Below are 19,984 nucleotides of genomic sequence, written 5' to 3' on the forward strand. Positions count from 1 at the left end.
ACACAGCTGGATAAACACATCACGGGATGGGTCAGCAACTGGCTCATGGGTCAGGCACAAAGGGTTATTGTGAGTGGGATGGCATTAGGCTGGTGACCTGTCAATAGTGGGTTTCCACAGGGCTCTAATTTAGGGCCAGTGCTCTTCAACATCCTTATAAATGACTTGGATGCAGGACCTGAAAGTATAATAGGTAAGTTTACCAACAGTACTAAATTGTGAGGAGCTGTTGACTCCCTGGAAGGCAGAGCGGTACTGCAGAGAGACCTTGACAATTTAGAGGGCTGGGCAATCACCAACTGAATGAAGTTTCACAATGGGAAGTGATGGATTCTGCACCTGGGTTATACATACAAACCAGGGAACAAGATGCTGGTAAGTAGCACCTTGGAAAGAGACCTCTGTGTCCTGGTCAGTGGAAAGTTGAACATGAGTCAGCAGTGCCCAGGCAGCCATGGGGGCCAACCATGTCCTGGGGGGCATCAGGCACAGCATTGCCAGCTGGGCAAAGATTGTTCCACCCTCCTCTGCCCTGGTGCAGCCTCACCTTAAATATTCTGTGCAGTTTTGGTCATCACAATACAGGAAGGATCTAAAGCTGTTAGAAAGTGTCCAAAGGAGGGCTATGAAGGTTGGTAAAGGGTCTTGACAGGAAGTCATACAAGAGCAGCTTGATCTGTTGAGCTTGATCTGTTCAGCCTGGAGAAGAGGACACTGAGGGGAGACTTCATTGCAGTTACAACTCCCTTGTGAGGGGAAGAGGGGGAGCAGACACTGATCTCTTCACTGTGGTGACCAGTGACAGAACTTGAGGAAACAGCATGAAGCTGTGTCAGGGGAGGTTTAAGCTGGATATTAGGAAAAGGTTCTTCACCCAGAGGGTGGTTGGGCACTGGAACAGGCTCCCCAGAGAAGTGGTCACAGCACCAAGCCTGACAGAGTTCAAGAAGCATTTGGAAAATGTTTTCAGACACATGGTGTGATTGTTGGGGTTGTCCTGTGCAGGGCCAGGAGCTGGACTTTGATAATCCTTGTGGGTTTCTTCCAACTCAGTACATTCTATGATTCTATCATCCTTAGTAGATGATCTTTAAGGTCTCTTCCAACCCAAACCATTCTAGAATTCTATGATTCTATGTCATGCATATATACACACATCCACTAATACACATTAAGAGGTACAGAAAGCTAAGATAAAGTTGGAAATGCTAGGTTTGCTAACAGCAGAAGGTCAGTGCTTTGTCTCTGAAACAAGAGAGACAAAAGTCCAGTGTCTAATGTCCTAAATACAGCTAGAAAAGCCCAGGCTGCAAATGCACTCAATGGGAATTTTGCCCTACGTGTATAAACGTACACGGGAAAGAGCAGCATGTTTTGCGTTTATATTTGCAACTGTAGAATGTGATAGAGTCCCATTGTTTTTCTGATCCATAGTGTAGTTTCCCTCACAACCTAAATATTTTTCTCCACTGAGACAGGGATTTGTTTCAGCATGCGCATTCACAAGCTAAACTCCTCCACTAAAACGGGATGGCTCAAGGTCCAAATGATAGTGTTCATACCAGCATGTGCTTTGGGCAAACACTTCAAAACAGCGCTTGTTAAACTGACCTTCAGAAAAGAAGTTTCTCTATCAGTGACAAACACTGTCTAAACACTTCTCTAAAAGTGGGCATTTGGAAATACTCTCCTCCTTGTGTAGCGTGAAAAAATTCCTGAAGCAGAGAGGGAAAAAATCCTCCCTTTCTCTGCACGGTTGGTACTCTGAGAGCAGCATCTGAAGATACATAGGAGGCACTGTATGGTTAGGTTCTGAGACTGGCTGGGTCAAAGGCAGCTTGAAAGGGGTGATGTTTCCCAACTGGAATTGTTTCACTGTGTTTTTAATGTTAATTGCTTGCAGTTGAGCCAAGACTAACAACCTTCCACCAGTGACATCCCCAGCAGTGTCAGAGCAGCTGGGCCCCTGCGCTGCTGCATCGCCCAGCCGGTAAGAGCAGCACGTACAACACAACTGTATTGCATTAGCGAGACACTGGGTGGTCACCACGTGTAAAACACTTTGTGTCAGCATTATAACTTAAGCAAAAGGTTATGTTCTGCCAGATGTACTTCTGGAAAGTGGCTATTAATGTAAGGTTAAGTCTCTCATTCTTCCGCACTTTGAAATCGAAGACTTGACTTGCAAGTACAAGTGGATAACTACTGTTATTTGTAATTAACATAGGCATTGGTACAGCCAAGGCTTTGCAGATCTCATTGCCTAAAAGGCACAATTTGCTAGCATGACTAAGGGATGCATTTAATGCTTCTATATGCTGTTACAGAGTGGAGAAGCAAGAGCAGCTCAGATCTAGATTGTGAGGCTTTTTCTCTACCGTGGTCACAGTGAGAAAGAGTCAAAGCTGTGCTGCTCTGAGTCACTTCTGAGTCACTACCCCGCCAGGCCTGCCCACCAAGTATATGCAGTGGCTAGGAACTCTAAGGTATGCCCTAGGAGTGATTAAGAAGAGGTAGTTTGATGCTGGCTCAGATGCAGAAAATGTCTTTCCCATGCAGTCCTGCACAGTCAGCCCACTTCAGGACAGGACTAGCTAGGCAGACTCAGGGCAGACTCAGGGCAATCCAGGGACCCCAAGCTCTTGGCTTCACTCACTGGGCTGGCAGCAGCTCTGTGCCAACATCACTCCCCAGGTGCAGTAGGTCCAACAGAAGAGCCATGCTTGAACATCTTAGAGACTGTCTGCAGCTAAAGCCTTAGATCAGAGCACTTCTCCAACTAAAAACAAAATCCCCACACTTCTCAAGAGTGTGCACATGTAGATTAGGAAGCAGATTCTTTGGCACAAGTTAGTGTAAATATTGTGCTACATATGTCCTTGTTGTGTAGGAGTTCAGGGTAGCTTTTACTACCCTGGACATTTTTGTTGTGCAAGTGAAGTTTTTAGAGAACATGTTAAGCTGAGCACAACTTATTTCAGAATTTATGTAAGTGGGGGTGAACATACATACAAAGATCAGTTGGAAACTGTTGACCAGAAGACTACTCATAAGATACAACAAGAATACAGGACCATGTCAGTTATGTGGAAAAAGCAAGCATCTTCCAGGATTCTGTGACTAAGTTAGCTAAAAAATGGGGCGTTGGGGTTTTTCATTATTTATTTATTTATTTTCATGAAGTGGATTTGTTGTTCGCTGATTTCAAATGTCAACTACTTTCAATTCCACTAAAGTTCTCCATTTGGATAAAAAAGATAGCATGAAGGAATACCTTTTACACCTGCCCATCACCATCAGTCTGCTTTTCCTTCTCCCCAAAAGATGATAGCTGATGTCCAGGCCATAGTGTAAGATGGCTTGCTGTGCTGAACTGGAGTAGTTACAAGATTTCACAGTAAACCCCCTTCATATGAGAGTCCTCTTCCACAGACGCTTCTGTTGTCATGCAGGCTGGACAAGCCCTTTTTTCTTCAGCAGACACAAAAGCCCTTGCTATTCCCTTCTGGCAGAGCCATACTTCTCCCTTCTTCATCCAACAGCAGGCTAGCTAATTTCTTCATTTGCTCCTCACATTCCCCCCAAAGCTACACTAGTATGTAAAGAGAGCATAGGTGACAATAGACTTGGTCCAGAGTTAGATCCCCCCTCAGCAGCTCCTTAAGGTGTATATTCTGTCCTTTTCCTGAAAAGGTTTAATTCTAGAGGTTGGAGGCTGCTGACATAAAGAGGTATTTGGGAGGTGGCCCGTGGCTTTCCCTCAGCACCCCATAAACCTGAGGAAGTGCATCTCTACCACTGTAAAAGTACTACTGAGTCAACGTCTTAATATCCTTTCAACTGACTGACAACATTTCTCATCTCTCCTTTTTTCTGCTACTCTCCTCCAGCTTAAGAGTGGCTAGTGCTCCAGAGCTGATTTGAAGCAGCCTTTTATTTTGTTTCACAAGAAACTCATCCCGTCTAAGGTAAGCTCTTCCAGCAGTCTCAGAGCACAGGCAGAGATTAATGCTTTCTGGGTGCTATTGTATGGCTGTCAAGCATTCAGAAACAAATCTAAGGATAGGGTTTGTGAAGTTGTGACTGAAGGAACTGAAGACTGCAGGAGAGGAGCAGACTGGGGTCACCCCAGGAAGGCCTGGCACAACACAGGGCTTGGGAAAAGGCACAGTGTTGTACTAGAGAGTGTATTACAATAGTCAAGTGCTGCTATTTACATGCCTCACAACCAGTAGTTTAAAATCACATGGCTCATCTTGTTTCGTTTTGTGCCTTTTAATCTGAGGAAAGCATTCTCTGGATGAAAATGTAAGTAGGTATGCAAGTCCTAATCACAGATCATCCAAGTATTACATCAAAATTAAAATTCATTATTATTAGCTATTATATGTATTTTGCTAAATCATTGCACACAATGAGGTCCTCTTGAAATGTGTATTTTACGTCTCTAGATAAAAGCACTAATCCTAAGAATGTTTAAGTCGACAAAACAAAGACAGAGCAAGGAAGCAGGGATTGTTCTCTTCTACAGGACTAGAAAGATGGATTATTCCTGCCTATAGAGGAAAAAGGGTAGATTGCTAATATCACCAAAAAAGCATTTGAGGGAAAGAAGACAGATGCCAATTGTCCAGCTGCCAGTATCCTGTCTTTCTTATCCATTGAGACAAGCCTTGCAAGCTTTCATGTCTTTCATAGCCAGACAGTATATGTTTTCATTGGAAACTAAGACACCCTTGTCAACAATGATGTCCCTCCTACCCTTCTTTGTGAAAAGAGAAAGAAGTCACTCTCTGTTTGTCCTATTTCTACTGTGAAAGAAAGCATGCTATTGCTGTGCTTCTGATAGACACCATCACTGTTTGGTGGGCACAGTTTCGCAGAGGAATGAAGAGAAGAATCATCAGCATCCTGCCAGACAGATCTGAAATCAAGGAAACCATGGCTGCACTCTTTAGAACTGAGACTGTCAAGGCAAGCCTTCAAAGCTACATTTTAGCAGTTTAACACTTCTACCTACAGACTTCCAGAAGAGCTCTTGCATTCTGTAGAGCTTGTTCTTTACCTGCTGGTGGACTTGGCTGTAGTTCAGAGCAATTGCAGAGTCACTGCTAGCAGTCAATACACACAAAGACAGTCCTTGGCAGAGCAGCCTTTTCATCAGCCTGACCCTTCTATCTGCATTGCTTCTGTGTTACCCCTCTCCAGCTGGTCTTCATCTTAGGTCAGACCCAGAGTTCACATCCTTCAGTATGTCTCCACCTCAGAAGCCCTTAATTATTCCATCTCCTAGCCAAAACATATGCTTCTTGTGGACAAGAGAGTACAAGAATATAACTTTTCCAATCTTTACATTAAGTAAAGAAAGATTTGGGGGTTTTCCCCCATTCCCAACTCAGCTCTGAGCTGCTCTGAATTTCTTTCATTTGCAAGTCTCCTGCCTGACATTTGAGATGTTTCAGCCCAGAGCTCCTGGCCCATGGACCTGGAGAGCAGCAGCTGACAGCCAGGTGCTGAGTAGTGATTGAACTTAGACTTCCCCACATGCTGGGCTGCATGACTTGCAGTCACCGAGACTCCTCACATTGCAACCTGGCTGCAATTCAGAAAGAAACAGATGTCCCTCTTCCTGCTCAAATCTTTAACGGACCCAGGCCCTCTATGAAAGCACTCAATTGCTTGGCCTATTGATCCCTCTGATCTTCTAGTTAAAGGCTGGGGCACTCTCATGCAGGAATTGCTGCTCCAGACAATTTACCAGAAGAGGGGTTGTTATAGCCTTACACAGATCCCTGACACTCACTGTCCCTGCAGTGGCCTCAGATACCTTGTGACACAGTGTACAGGTTCTGGCTGGGATGAAATTAGTTTTCTCCATAGCACCTGTCATAATGCTGTGTTTTGGATCTGTGTTAGGGTTAGGATTAGGATTTAGAGCAGCATAATCCTACCATTCCAGGGACACATTTGTTCCCTCCACACCTTTCTCATCTGCGCCACAGCTTCAGCCCAGAGCTGCTATTAGGGCTAGGGTTGAGACCCACAAAGTTTACAGCTTCAGGGACACTATCACAGCAGGAGACATGCCAAGGGGAGCATGGCACTGCATCAACATTGCTCCATCCACATGCAAGGATGCTGCATTTGCGTGTAAATCAATCTCTCTCAAGCACACTGCTATGGTAAAACTGAGCTAACTGCAGGATTTACCTCAGGCAGCATTTACTCTCAGGCAGGATTTACCCCCAAGCCAGCAGAGGCACTTACAGTAAGTCAGCACAGTTATCTCAAACACCTTCTACTCACTGTAGGGTAAATGCAAATGTGCAGTTACCAGGAGAATGGCGACATGTAGTAATCCTGTGGCTCCAGCACCTGCACAACCATGTACCTGCATCCCACTGCCCTGGGCACCACCAGCCAGCTATGGACAATAAATGTTCATTTTGAAGTTAGGGAGTAGGGAATTAAGGAGATTTCCAGGAATGGGTTTGGAAACCTACTCTTGGGAAGTGAGTCGTTATAAAAAAATGAAGAAAAGCACAGGTCTGAGATGTTTACTAGGCAGGTGAGGATACTGCAGCAGAAGATGTGGACTTGGACTGCCTCAGGGCTTGGATTTTGGCAGGACAATGGGAAAATTATTTTCTAAAGAACGGTATACAGCCTCGGCTTCCATTTCAGGAACTCTGCATTGTCTAAGGCCAGCTTTGCCTCCTTCGCTACCCTACTTATTAGAGGTAATTTTGTTTGGAGATTCCTGAACTCAGGAACAGGCCTTAACTATAGATCTAGTTCTTCCTTATGTAAACCTTCATCTGGAATATGATGAGAAGGTAAATACTGACACCAAGACCTATATCTAAGAGAGAAATAAATCTGCCAAAAGATCATATATGTAGCAAAGACTCCTCTGTCCACACTTTCTAGATTAGACATCTGAGAAAACCTGTTGAACACCACAAGTACTATTATTACATTTGGACAGTGCAGAAAGTTCACAAGTATGTCCAGTCACTTTTCCAGGTGAGTTTTGATTTTATTGCAGTAATGGGAATGAATTGGGTTAAATGTGTTAGGCACGTCTATCTTCTGCTCTGAAGAAAGATGGTCCAGAGACTTTCTTCGTCTTTGCAATGAGGTGGATGGGGACTGCATATGACACAGCACTCCTTATGTGACTTTCTGGAGACAGGCACCTTTATGCAACAGTAGCAGTTTTAGAAGTTTGATATTGTTACACTTACTGTTTATTTTAAAATTAGTGTATTGATAGATTTGACAGCTTCTTCCAAAGACACAGTTCTGCTATCACTTCCTGTATGCTGTACATGGCATGCAGAGCCTGAAATTACACTTACCCAACTGTTTGCAGTTTCTCTCAACAGCACAGACACAGGAGCCAACCCAGGGATGACTAACCTAGGGATCTAAGCACTGCCATTGCTGAGGCAGGCTGAAGTTATAACCACCATTTGCTGCTGCACAATTCAGACATAGGCTTCTCTTGCCTTTTTTAGCCTTCTCTTCTGTAGGCTGCAAGATGAGTGCTTTGCTATCCTCTCAGAGGAGCTGCATGCAGTCTCTCCTACATGTCTGTCAGGGACCATTAGCATTGGACTTGTTCATTCAAGTTGATTTGATACCCTTGCATCTTACAGTGCACTAAGAGTTCATCATAAAAGGAAAGATAGTCAAAGATACCATATATAGAATTTATATTTTGGGCCATTTTTAGCTTGCTTATAGGCATCAAAGACTGTTTTTAGCCACAGTAAAGGGAAAAAAAGCAGAAATAAATGATAATGTCATTTACTGTGAAACTTTCCCCTGTCCTCCCCAGAAATCTTTGGTTTTGAACTCTGCTCTTCCCTTTACTGCGATAGACTGAATCACAGGATCATGGGGTACTTCAGAAAGGGTTCGCATGATATCTCTAGACCAGCCTCCTGCTCAAGGCATGATCAGCTAGAAGATCAGATGAGGTTGCTCAACGCTTTACCCTGTCTGGAAACATCCCAGCTTCGTCCACAAAATACAAAACCTGCCTTGCTATTCTGTTTTTTCTTCACTAAGTCTTGTAGAACCACTGTGAGACTGCATCTTGAACCTTTTATGGCCACATTTCAAAAAATAAACTGCAGGCTTCTTTCCCAAGGAGTTCATTGTAAACGGAGTAATGTTGATGAATATGTCTCAGTTCAAAAACGCGTGTGCAACCACCTGATGTGAATGATTCCCCACTAAATTACAGAGAAATAGATCTAAAGTAAATTTAAATGTGCTTGAAATCAAGCAGGCACTTAGAAATTTTGCTGCACTGGGGTCCAATCGTTCTGAAACACGGTGAAAAACCAAAGGAAGAAAGTCATCAAAACCAAACAGACTGCAGACATTCAGCTGACTCTTTTGTTCAGTATTTGCATTGTTTGAAAGACAACTGTGAAGCATCTCGCTTATCCACAAGGCTCCCATCAGGCTGTTTACCAGTAAAATCTGAAAAGCTGTTGGGAGTCCACGTGATTTCTAGTATTTTGAGCAGGTTGGTTTTGTTTCCTTGTTCAGACGTTCTAGTCCAAAGACATTGTGCGCAGAAACTGTCAGGTCATGAATAAAAGATAAAAAGCCCGCTATTTTTTAACCAGCTTCACTGGACTGGTTCAGGGGTTGGTCCAAACTGCAGACATACAATCAGCACACAGGAGACTTTAATGTCGGATTTATCACACTGGAAATTTAAAAATAAGTGTTTAATAATTTTGTTGAATATGAAAACCATTGTATATTTTATGCAACACACAGAGAACAGGGTCTGATGCTTAGGAGCGGTCAGGCACATAAATGTAGACATGGGCTTTCGGGATGCACGGAGCCCAGGGGCTGGGCTGATGGTGGAGGAGAAACCTGTTGCCCTGGGTGATGCCAGCCGCTTGCCGACGCTGCCGGCCCGCTTCCAGCACTTTCTCCACACCAACGTCAGGGGCCGGGGTCCCCCTGGCCGCCGGCCGCCCCCACTCCCGCGGAGGCGGCGCGACCCGGGCCCCGCAGCCCCGCCGGGCTCCCCCGGCCCCGCGCACCGCGGGCCCTCCGCCCGCGCCCGCCCGCGCCCCCCCGCGCTTCGGCCGTGCCCTGCTCCTCCCTCTCCCCCCGCCGCCGCGCGGAGTGGGCCAGCCCGCCCCTATATAAGAGCCGGGTGGGCGGCTCCGCGCCCCAGCGTCGCCAGCGGCTCGGCAGCGGAACTGCCGCGGGGGACATCGTCGTGCGTGGGGCACAGCCTGCCTGCCTTCTTCCCGGCTCCCCGCCGCCCTGCAGCCATGGCCTGGCAGCCGATGGAGATCAACCCCGAGGTGCGCGAGGGGCGGCGAGGACAGAGCTGGGGCTGCGGGGCGGGTGGTGGGGCGCTGTCTCTCACCGGCACTCACGCTTTCCCCCCCCCGTATTGTCTTCCAGATGCTGAACAAAGTGAGTTGCCGCCGCCGGAGGACCGCCGCGGGCGGGAGGGCGCCGTCCCTTCCCCCTCCATCCCTCGGCATCCCGCTCTGCCGGGGGCCGCCAGCCGCGGTGACGGTACCACTGCGCGGGGCGCGGCCGCACCTGCGGAGCGGCGCTTCCCTCCATCCCTCGGCATCCCGCCTTGCTGGGGTGCGGCCGCACCTGCGGAGCGGCGCTTCCCTCCATCCCTCGGCATCCCGCCTTGCTGGGGCGCGGCCGCACCTGCGGAGCGGCGCTGAGCCCGTGCGCCCCGCGGCGGGCGCGGCCGGCAGGTGGCGCGGCGGGGCCGCGCGTTGTGCTGTGTCACCGGGCGCGGCGGGGCTGGGGCGGCCGCGCCCCGCGGGGACGGGCGTGTCGCGGCCGGGCCACCCGCTCTCTGTGCCCCGTGCAGGTGCTGTCCCGCCTCGGGGTGGGTCCTGGCTGGCGCTTCGTGGACGTGCTGGGCTTCGAGGATGAGGCGCTGCGCGCCGTGCCGACCCCGGCCTGTGCGCTGCTCCTGCTGTTCCCGCTGACGGAGCAGGTGGGTGTCCCCTCCCGTACACAGGGTAGCACTGGCTGCCGTCAGGAGTGTGGCTGTCGTCCACCCAAGCATCAGATGGTTGGGCACATGGATGGGGCTTGGCACTGGTGCAGTGTTGTGCTTGGTCCCAGCCTCCAAATAGCCTCAACTGAAATGAACTGAGCAACTAAACAAGGGCTCTCATTCCATCCCAGTTTTCCTATGAGACTTTGCTTTGTATATCAGACAGGGGAAAAAAAACATGAGCACTCTTGAGTGTGAGGAATAGCAATTCCATTACCATGCTGAATCATTGGATCTGGAGAGGCCTACATTACTTCTTTAGTATATTAATATTAATATATTCAGTCCACTTGATGCTAAAGATGGGCTTTGAAATCAAGTTTAAGTAGCAGGTTCTTAAAAGGAAGGATTATAACCTTCCAATAGTGATGGATTTTACAGTTGTTGATACGTTGTTCTGATGGGGAGGGGCTTGTGAAGGCAAATTTTCTAAAGGTCCAAAGGCCTATTGTAGAGACATGCTGAGTAGTCTTGTTCAATGGACCAAAGCTACTGGGAGATGATCTAAAAGGGCCTATCCATTATATTATTTCCCACCCCAAGCTATTTCCACTGTATGGCACAGATGGAGAAGCTAAGAACAGTGCCTTTGGATATCACTGAGTCATGCAGGTAGTCCATTAAGTGTTGGCCTGAATCCAGTTTAGACATATGCTGCTTTATTAGTACCACAAAGACAATTTTCTGAGTAAATCTTTATCCAGTCTTGATACTGATTCTCCTGCACAACAACTTACTTGTCCAGTGGTTTGCACAATACAAAGGTAGGTCTGTGATGAAATGCCTAAAACAGTTACGTGTTTACAGCATGAGAACTTCAGGAAGCAACAGACTGAGAGAATAAAGGACCAGGAGATCAGTTCCAAGGTGTATTTCCTGAAGCAGACAGTCAGTAACTCCTGTGGGACAATTGGTCTGATACATGCAGTTGCTAATAACAAGGACAAATTGAAACTTGGTGAGTATGAATGTTCCGAAGTGCTTGAATTTCCTTTTTTTTTTGACAGCAGATTGCATGGATATGGGCTTTTGGGAGACAGGTGGGGCTTTCATGCATGCCAAGTTGAGGCATGCTGTACTGTTTCAGTTGGTAAGTGGGTCATCCAGCTTTTGGAGAGGGGCATGTGTACTGCCTGAAGCACAGAAGGGAATGTGCTTTGACTCCTGTCTGGTAGCTGCAGAGGTATTGTCCTACTAAGCCATGCAAGAGGAAAAGGACCCATTGCAGGACTGACCAAAATCTGTCTGTAATTAGGAAGTACTGTGTTCAGAAGCAGTTATTGACATTAAGTTTGATGTCAATAGAAGAGATGGGGTTGTTCATGCTACTTATGTCTAATGTAAATTGATGTGCTCAGAGTAGCCTGTAAATCAGTCTAAAACATGTTTTCTTTTTGCTGGAGAAGTTGTGTAGATAAGGGTTTGTAAGGAGATTTTTCCTACTGAGGTAATAGTTTTGATGGTTTCTTTACTATAGAAAAAGATTCTTTTGTTGTTCAAAGACTAGAGATCTGCAAAATACAACTACCAGTATTCCAAGAGAACTTGGACCCTTTCTGTGGTGTGGGATTCCTTTCTATACAAAGGAAAACACATGTGGAAGGCATAATGAGCATTTAAGCATAGTTTTGCTTTGTTCTTCTTAAAAAGGATTCACTGAAATAACACACTCTTGATGAGCGAAGCAATGATGCAGCACATCTTTTATGTGCTAGAGCTCAGTGCATCTTAGTACTGCACTACTAATTTATGTTCTGGAAAACCAAAGTAAGCCCATCATGAGCAAGTGCTGCCTTCATTTGAAGGCAGTGAGACAATTTCATCTACCCATATTCTGGTAGTTATGTGTTGCAGCCCGTACCTTTCTTGAATTACTTCAAAACAGGATTGTACATTTCTGCCAGATGTGCAGTGCGGAATCAGAAAAGCTAAATCCCATCTGAAAGTGATTTTCAAAACAAACATCCAGAGTAACCTGAAGTACTCTTCCCTGAAACAACTCTGGTTGTTTGTGTAGATTGTTACTAATATCCTCTGGATAAATAGCTTACTTTAAGTGGTAGTTATAATGTGCTTATGTTGGAGATAGTTACAGGCTGAATGCAATGACTTGTAGTTAGTGCAAAAAGCACTGGTTACTGTGGGCTGCATCTAAACTGTGACTGATGCTTTACCTATACTGAATAAAATGTTCGATCATCTTGTGCAGATGAGGGGTCTGCCCTGAAGAAGTTTCTTGATGAAACAGCTGATTTGTCTCCTGAAGAAAGAGCTAAGCATTTGGCAAATAATAAGGTATATGAACTACACAAACTGCTGAGAGCTATCAGCACCTAAAGATGTAGTAACCTGTATCTGCTTTCTCTTAAGGCTATACAAGAAGTCCACAATTCTGTTGCGCAAGAAGGACAATGTCGGGTAAGATGTGAATGTGTAAAATCTTGGGAAAAGTTTTAATGAAGGTGGTATAGCAACGTTTTTTGTCTGTCAGATAGCTGTTAGAGTTCGTGGGGAAAGAGAAATGAGTGACTCATGGGTGGATACTTGTTCAGGATTTCTTCCTCAAACATGGAATTAAAAATTTGGGTCCAGACCCAGTCTGAAAATATGACTATACATTAGGTTTTCTGGTGCTTGACCTTGTAGAGGTCCTGCCACAGGCCTCTTCAGCTGAACTTAAGTTTTCAGTCATTTGCTTTCTTGTTGAAGTGTCCTCTGTTCTGTAGTCACAAATTGGGTTTGCAGTACTAGCTTCAATCTAACAAATATATCTGATGGTATCTCCTAAGGTTGAGGACAACAGTGTGAATTTCCACTTCATCCTGTTTGTCAATGTGGATGGACACCTGTATGAATTGGGTAAGGTCCTGTGAAACTCTGCAGTTAGGCTGGGCCTACTTCACACTGCACAACAGTGTTGGGGGCTCAGGCACGATACTTTGTGCTAATTAAACTATTTGCTGAGGCCTTCAGAGCCAAAACACAGTTTGTACCTTCACCTGAAGATTTAAACTGAAAATGGGTTGCACTGAAGGCCTAAAACATGTTGTCACTGGTATAGCTGAGAAGACTGTTTCCATCTCACTCAGATTATTGACAATTTGTTCTGACTTTCCAAATATCATATGTGTACTTGTTTGGGTCCACTATGCTCAGTTCTGCTAATTCAGAAGCATTTCTTTCACAGATGGCCGTATGCCATTTCCTGTAAACCATGGCACAAGCTCGGATGACTTGCTGTTGAAGGTAAGACTTCTCCCTTGCTGCTTGTTTCCCTGAAAGCAAGGCTTATAAAAAGGTGAGAAGTCTGCATTTGGTGTATAGTGGTTGTACCTACTTGCTCTGCAAGACTGTACTTCAATTTGCTAAATTTATGACAACTAAAGGTATTGTCCCCCAGAGCTAGATACCTGTTAAGTGTATTTATTAACTGGTGTTATAAGACTACGTAACTTAGTTGATGGGACTCAGAGAGGAACTGCAAAGACTTGTTCTCTACAACAAGTATATTTGGTTAGTCTAAGCAGCTATATGTTTTCATCCCCAAGGATTCTGCTAAGATCTGCAGACAATTTACAGAACGTGAAAAAGGAGAAGTTCGTTTTTCTGCTGTGGCTTTCTGCAAGTCTGCCTAAGACTCTGAAGAGATGCGAGGAAAGCAGTTTAATAGCACACCAGTAAATGCAGTTTAAACTCCAGTGCTTCAGTACTTGTTAAACACAGCTGTTCTGGTAACTTAAATTATTTCCACCTTTTGCTATACACAGAAGCAACATCAGCCGAGCTTATGCTAAAGGATGAGCTCAAGTTTTAATGTGAATGGTTTGGACACATCAGATATCTTTAGACTCTTTTTTTTCACATGTTAAGTAGAAAATGCTTAACAGGGCTTGTTTGATCTGTGTCATGTTAATGGAGTTGTTGGTTGATATTTCCTTGTCCTTAATGAGAATAAAATGTTCTGCTGGAAGACTAAATGGACTAAAGTGATGACTAATTTTCTCCAAAAGGAACTGTGTGGCATCCTCTGTAAACACTTTGAAAAGACGCTCAAAGCTCTCCTCTGAGGAATAAGTTAACCTCAGGGTAGCAGGGCAATTGCTCTTTCTAGTGTCTTGAAGGCTTTCAAGGATGGAGAGACACCGGTAACATGTTGCAGAGCTGTATGCTGCACTACCCTTCTAGTAAGGTTTTTCCTAATGTCCAGTCCAAAACTCATGAGCTACAATCTGCCACCCTGAATACACTTATTTTGGAGGAGTAAGGTGTGATAAATTAACAATTGAAATGTCACCTTAATGTGGTTTGTAATATGCTACAAGCCACAGAATACCCACTGGGTTTCCTTATAGGACACAGTATTAGAACAGATATTCTCCCTACCTGTAGCTGAACCAAACCTGCTGGCTAAGGCAGAACACAATCCTGGGCTAGGCTGTGTGTGCTTACTAACTTGTGATTCTGTTATGAAGACCTTTAAAGAGGCTGTACTTAGCTGTCCTGTCCAAAATGACCTAAAAAGAAGAAACCCCTACTACATGAATTTCTAATAGCAGGATGAAATTTTGGATTCAAAGAGAAGAGACTTAATCTGTAGTACAAGTTCCTTGGCCTGAACTGTGACCTGTGGAAACTGTTTTCACCTGAGTCTAGTTGCTGTTTTCTGCTCTTGCTGCTCCTTGCTGATACTTCAGGTAACTGTAAGCAGAGATAAAGCAGCCTTTAACTTGGGCCTTTATTCTAATGCATTAGGTCCCAGTCTGTCCCTGGCAGCCAGTGTATACAGTGCTGGGTACCACAGTCTTAGATGGTCACTGGTGCTCTGGGTATGCTGCAAGGTGTTCTGGCTTCAGGGAGATTTTTTGAAGGGTAATTCAAGCTTTTATTAAAGCTCTCTGTGGGCTGAAGTTAATTTGTATTGGGCCTTGTTCCTGCTCATATAATTACCTGATAGCTGAAGCTAGTGAAGGGTTGCAACACATTTTAATTTGAAGCCTAAGGATTTGCTAAACCTCAGGATACTCCAATTCTAAACATCAGTGTCTTCAGTTTCTGTTAGCAGCGAAGTGAAAACTATGGCTGAGAAATGGTGTTCCATGTCGTTGTTCTCTACAGCAGCATCTTCTGCCTTTCCATGGAAGTTGTTGTAGGGTGGAGGGAGAGGCCTCCTGGGGCGTCTCTGCTGCAGCCTACTGCTCCAGCGCAGACTCAGAGCCATGCCTGTGGCTCAGGCTGCTTAGCAACACAACCTTCGAGAGAGAAAATGCAAGTGGCATGAGCACAGCAGAGTGGAAGGTGCAGTGAAAACCAGCTACAGGAGGAGGAGCATGAGAAATGCCAAGTGAGCTGTATGCCTTACCTGGGGCAGTGAGCTTTAGTGCTGCAGAGGACCCTCTCCTTGACCTTTGGGCAATTACTGGGGGCACATGCTGTGATTGTGCCTGTGTAGAATCAATGCTGAAGCAACCTGAAAATGCCTTTGATATACTACTGTATATTTCATAGTGATTGCAGCAGTCCAATATTTTGTGATTTATTTTTTCTTTTTGTTCTAATTAGCAGTACAAACAGTGCAACTGAAGTTATTTCAGTGTTTCATAATTTTTTTTTTTTCATTCTTCTGCTCAAGCTTCTGAGTTAAGAATTTACCAAAAGGCAACATTTTAATAATTTAGGCCTCATGAAAAAAACAGGGAAAGGGTTGTGCTAGACTCTTCTTATTTTCTCACATTCTGGCCCCAGGTACAGTTTCAAAGGATAGAAATAAAGAGAAGAACTAAAGAATGGATGTTATCTGTCTACTCCTTTATAACACCTCTAGCAAGGCTGTTGTCCCCTGCAGAAATGATGACAAGGGCTTAGCAAACAGCTGGGCTTTACTTTAAAACATCCTCGGTTTCAGAAAGAGGAAGATGAGTTATTTGGGATGGCAAAGATCTTGGGAGTTGGGATAGAGATTGCAAACCATGGGTGCTGATCTGTAAGCTGAATAGATGGAAGATATTCTAGATATATAATAGATGGAAGATGCAATATTACAGTGCAGCTGTTCCAAATGTGTTACTGCTTTCAGAAGAAAAGTCACAATGCATGGAAGTGTGTATGTGACAAAAACAGACTGAAAAAGTTATAAACAGAAAACAAGGAAGGTGTTTTAAAGCCATTTCAGGCATGTATAGTCTCAAAATAAATGATTTTTCAAAATTTTCAGCTAATTTTACCTACTTGCCAGTTTTTGAATTTTAATCTTTGCCTGTAATTTCACACTTTGGTGGAAATGTTTGGGCCAAAAGGTGTTTTTTAGAGTGCTATGTATGAAAATACTTTTCGTGAGAAGATGCTGTTATAATTCAGTATTTTTTCTTGGTCACATCCTATCTGAAGTGAGGCTCATTTCTTGTCTCTCCTTGTTTTCTCCTCTTTATTCTTATAAACAGTTCCATGCGGAACTGTTACTTTTCCTTGATTTCCTGTGCATCCTTCTGAAGTAAATTAGCTCTTTTGACCCTTTCTACTTCTCATCTAAAGCCCTTCATGTTTTTCCTGAATTTACCCCTGAATTTCCCCTGTGACAATTGTTGAGAAGGGCAGGAGCTTGTGAAGCCTGCTGTGTTTTATGCCCACTGTGAAAGAAACCTGAATGGCTGTTGCCACTGCTGCTCTTCCACATAGAGGAGTCTCCTGAGCAAATTAATTTGAATTAACAGTTTCCTGCTATTTTTGTGCAGTCTTTCAGAGGTGGACATTCAACAGTTAATATACAGAACTATCCTTGGAAATATTTGAGAAATAATGAAGAATCTCAGGTAGTATTTTAGGCTTATCTGTTTAGACCTGCACATTGCTAATTTAGAGCTGTACCCAGGGTTGACTGTGTGCCATCTATCATTTTGTAACTTGCCTGTCTGTTGAAAGCTGTAGTCAACTTACTCTGTAGATGGCAGCATTGGGAAACTTAGAGCAACAAGTCTAATTTAGGACCAATGACAGAATGGATCCAGAAGCTTTTTTAAGTCCACAGCTAGTCCTACTGCTTTCAGTGGGATCATTCACATGCTTAAGCACACTTCTGATTTCAGAGCCAATTAGCCAATCCTTATAGTAGTCAAAAGTTAGTCATACTGCAATGTCCAAAGCCTCTTACACATTCTCATAGTCTTTGGCTTAGATCCCCAGTTTACTTGCAGCTGATGTGTATCAGCTTTTGTCCAATATATACTTCTGTACAATATATATGCTACTATTTCCATACTAATTCGAATTCGTTTTGGGGGAGTGAGGAAAGAAAGTGTGGGATTAACTCCAACAGCATCCAGCTTTTGACACACAGACCAGTTTATCACTCTCAGATATTTAGGATGGAGAAGCAGTTAGCTGAAAAAGGAACTAGACACACTAATATCCTCTGCTGTTGATATAAACACAGCAGGGAGCTCTAGGGGTCTGTGGTGGGCATTGGGAGCAACCGAGACTGGCAACAAACCTTGTAGTCACAGGATCCCGCTCCTGGTGCTGCCAGCAGCCAAGGAGAGGCTGATGACAGAACTTCAGCTCAGTGGAACTGTGGACTAAATGAGAACACACAAATTGGGAAAAATGCAGCCAGAAGCAGAGTAACAGCATTAAAGTTCCTTTGTGACCAAAGGACATAAAATGTCACTCGCATTTTGTCATTTTTTACATCTTGTACAGGATGATACTAAGTTACAGGGAGTGGTTGACATTCCAAATGCTTTGAAGCCAAGGGACCTTGAGGGTTGAGAGGATGGGTTAGAAGAAACCTCATAGAGTTTGACATGGTGAGGTGCTGAGCTTGGCACCTGGCTGGAGCCACCCTATGGCTGGGAGGTGATGGGCTGAGGTTCAGCCCTGCTGCAGCCTGGGGATTTTGGCAGGTGCCAAGTTGAATATAAGCCCATATGTTGGGTGCTCTCCCTAGGAGTAAGGCAAATCATATACCGTGTTGGGAGTTCTATTGGGAAGAACAAGACCAGCAGGAGGAGGGAAGTTATTATCCATTACTACCTGGCACTGGTGAGGTTGCACCTGGAATAGTGGTTCAGTTCTGGGTCCCCCCACCCAGTCCAAAAAGGATGTGGAGGAATCTGGAGAGGGTCTAGCAGCAGGCTTCCAAGGCAGGGAGCAGCCCTGTGAGAAGAGACTGGTGGAACTGGGTGTGTATAATCTGGCATGGAGGAAACTAAGGCAAGATCTAATTGTAGTTTACAACTACATCAAAGGCAGTTGCAAAGATGAAAAAGCCATTATTTTTTCCTGGTAGTAGGAGATGGTCTATCAAAGGACAGTAACTGCAAATTGCAGCTTGGAAGGTTCAACTCAGGACATTTGGAATCTAGAAGAATATTTCTTCATGAGAAAGTAATATACTGGAACAAGTTGTCAGAGAAATGGGAACATCTCCATCCTTGCAAAGTTGTAAGAGACCAGAACGTAACAACCAGCTTCTGTTAAGCTGCCTGAGGTTATCTACTACAGTATGAAAAATGAGAACAGCGATCAGTGTTGCTCCAGCTTCAGGAACTGAGTGCTGTGCTCCTTGACAAGGAGCTAATGGTGAGTCTCCTTGCTGTGCTTTCTGTTGGGAAGTTGTTCCCAGCAGGAAGAGCTGGAGGCTGATGCTGCTGACTGCTGGTTTTCTTCTCTGTCTGGGGTGGGAGGACAAGAATGGCTGCAGGAACAGCAGCCAATGCATCTAGGGTGAGGTGCAGGTTTTGTTACCAATGAATGCCACTTCACAGAGAGCTGGGGAAGGCAGAGGCCAAGGAAGGACCTGAGGGAACTCTTCCACAGTCAATGAATCAGAAACTGAAGTATAAGGAGTCCTCCCTGAGGATGAGTGTAACATCTCTATGGGTACCCTAGGGGGGAAAAGAGCAGTGAGTGATGGGGAAAATGGAAAAATGAGAGAATTCCTGGACATTTTTCAATTGTCATCTTTTCAGCAGTACCATAAAACTGTTCAATGAAGTTTCCCAATCCCTTAAATAATTGTACATCAAAAATGTAGTGCTAGGTGAAGCTCAGTGAACAAATAATGAGGTATGTAGAACTGATTTGAAACTTACGTACTTTTTGCATAGATGAGTTTCAGACGTGGTTAGATGATATTGCAAGGCCTGTAGCAAGTTACAGAAAGTGCGATCTGCATGATGTTGGAGGAACCAGACTAGGCAAAGGTATTTCAGTCAGTTTAGCATTTCCAGCAGGGTACCATAAAAAACAAGACAGTAAATTCCATGGCTTAGGAACACGTATGCATGTTAACATCTACACTAAGAGTAGAAGCAGAAGAGCTTCTACTCTTAATGTGTTGAGAGTGGGAGAAGTGCAGCTTAACTTTGCAAATAAGGAATGGAGACATAGATTCCCTGATTTTTTTTGCAGACAAAGTTTTTATATTTACTCTACTTTGGCTTTGGGCCTGAGTTAATACACCCTCCCTCTTAGCTGTACATATTAGTTAAAGCTCAGTGTTAGACTAACCTCAGCTTGACTGACTTGGAGAACAGTCAGGTGAACTCATGTCTGTCTGCAAAAGAGGTCTGTATTGATACATAGTCCCCTGAGTCCCCTTATAATGCCTGAAGATATTTTTCTAGTAAGACTTATATTGCAACTCAGCATTCAAGAAACACTACTTTCTCCCTCTTTTTCCCCTTCCCATCCCACAAAAATGTTTAGCAGCACTGGGGAGTTGAGGATTATGCATAAATCTAAATTGCAGATGATTATATGAAGAGTGGTTGCAGTATTCAGGCTTTCTGACATACAGAAGAGTTGGGTGGCAAGGTTGTGGCCATGTTCCTGATGGTTTGAAGAAGTACAGATGGAAGAACAAGATGGTTCAGAAAATATTATAATTATTTGACTAGCTTGATATTTTATCTG

At 44.5% G+C, this 19,984-nt stretch overlaps 1 protein-coding gene across 1 annotated transcript; it reads left to right on the forward strand.

Moving 5' to 3' along the window:
* The first annotated feature begins 9,184 nt into the window (after positions 1-9,184).
* On the forward strand, positions 9,185-14,052 carry UCHL1 (ubiquitin C-terminal hydrolase L1). The gene is made up of 9 exons (XM_048305051.1): positions 9,185-9,347; positions 9,451-9,462; positions 9,884-10,012; positions 10,883-11,033; positions 12,285-12,370; positions 12,446-12,493; positions 12,865-12,934; positions 13,263-13,321; positions 13,624-14,052. Exons 1-9 carry the CDS (start codon positions 9,315-9,317, stop codon positions 13,708-13,710), a joined length of 675 nt encoding a protein of 224 aa, XP_048161008.1. The 5' UTR covers positions 9,185-9,314; the 3' UTR covers positions 13,711-14,052.
* Positions 14,053-19,984: the final 5,932 nt, after the last annotated feature.

The sequence above is a fragment of the Corvus hawaiiensis genome, chromosome 5 (assembly GCF_020740725.1).
Source record: "Corvus hawaiiensis isolate bCorHaw1 chromosome 5, bCorHaw1.pri.cur, whole genome shotgun sequence".
Taxonomy (NCBI): Eukaryota; Metazoa; Chordata; class Aves; order Passeriformes; family Corvidae; genus Corvus; species Corvus hawaiiensis.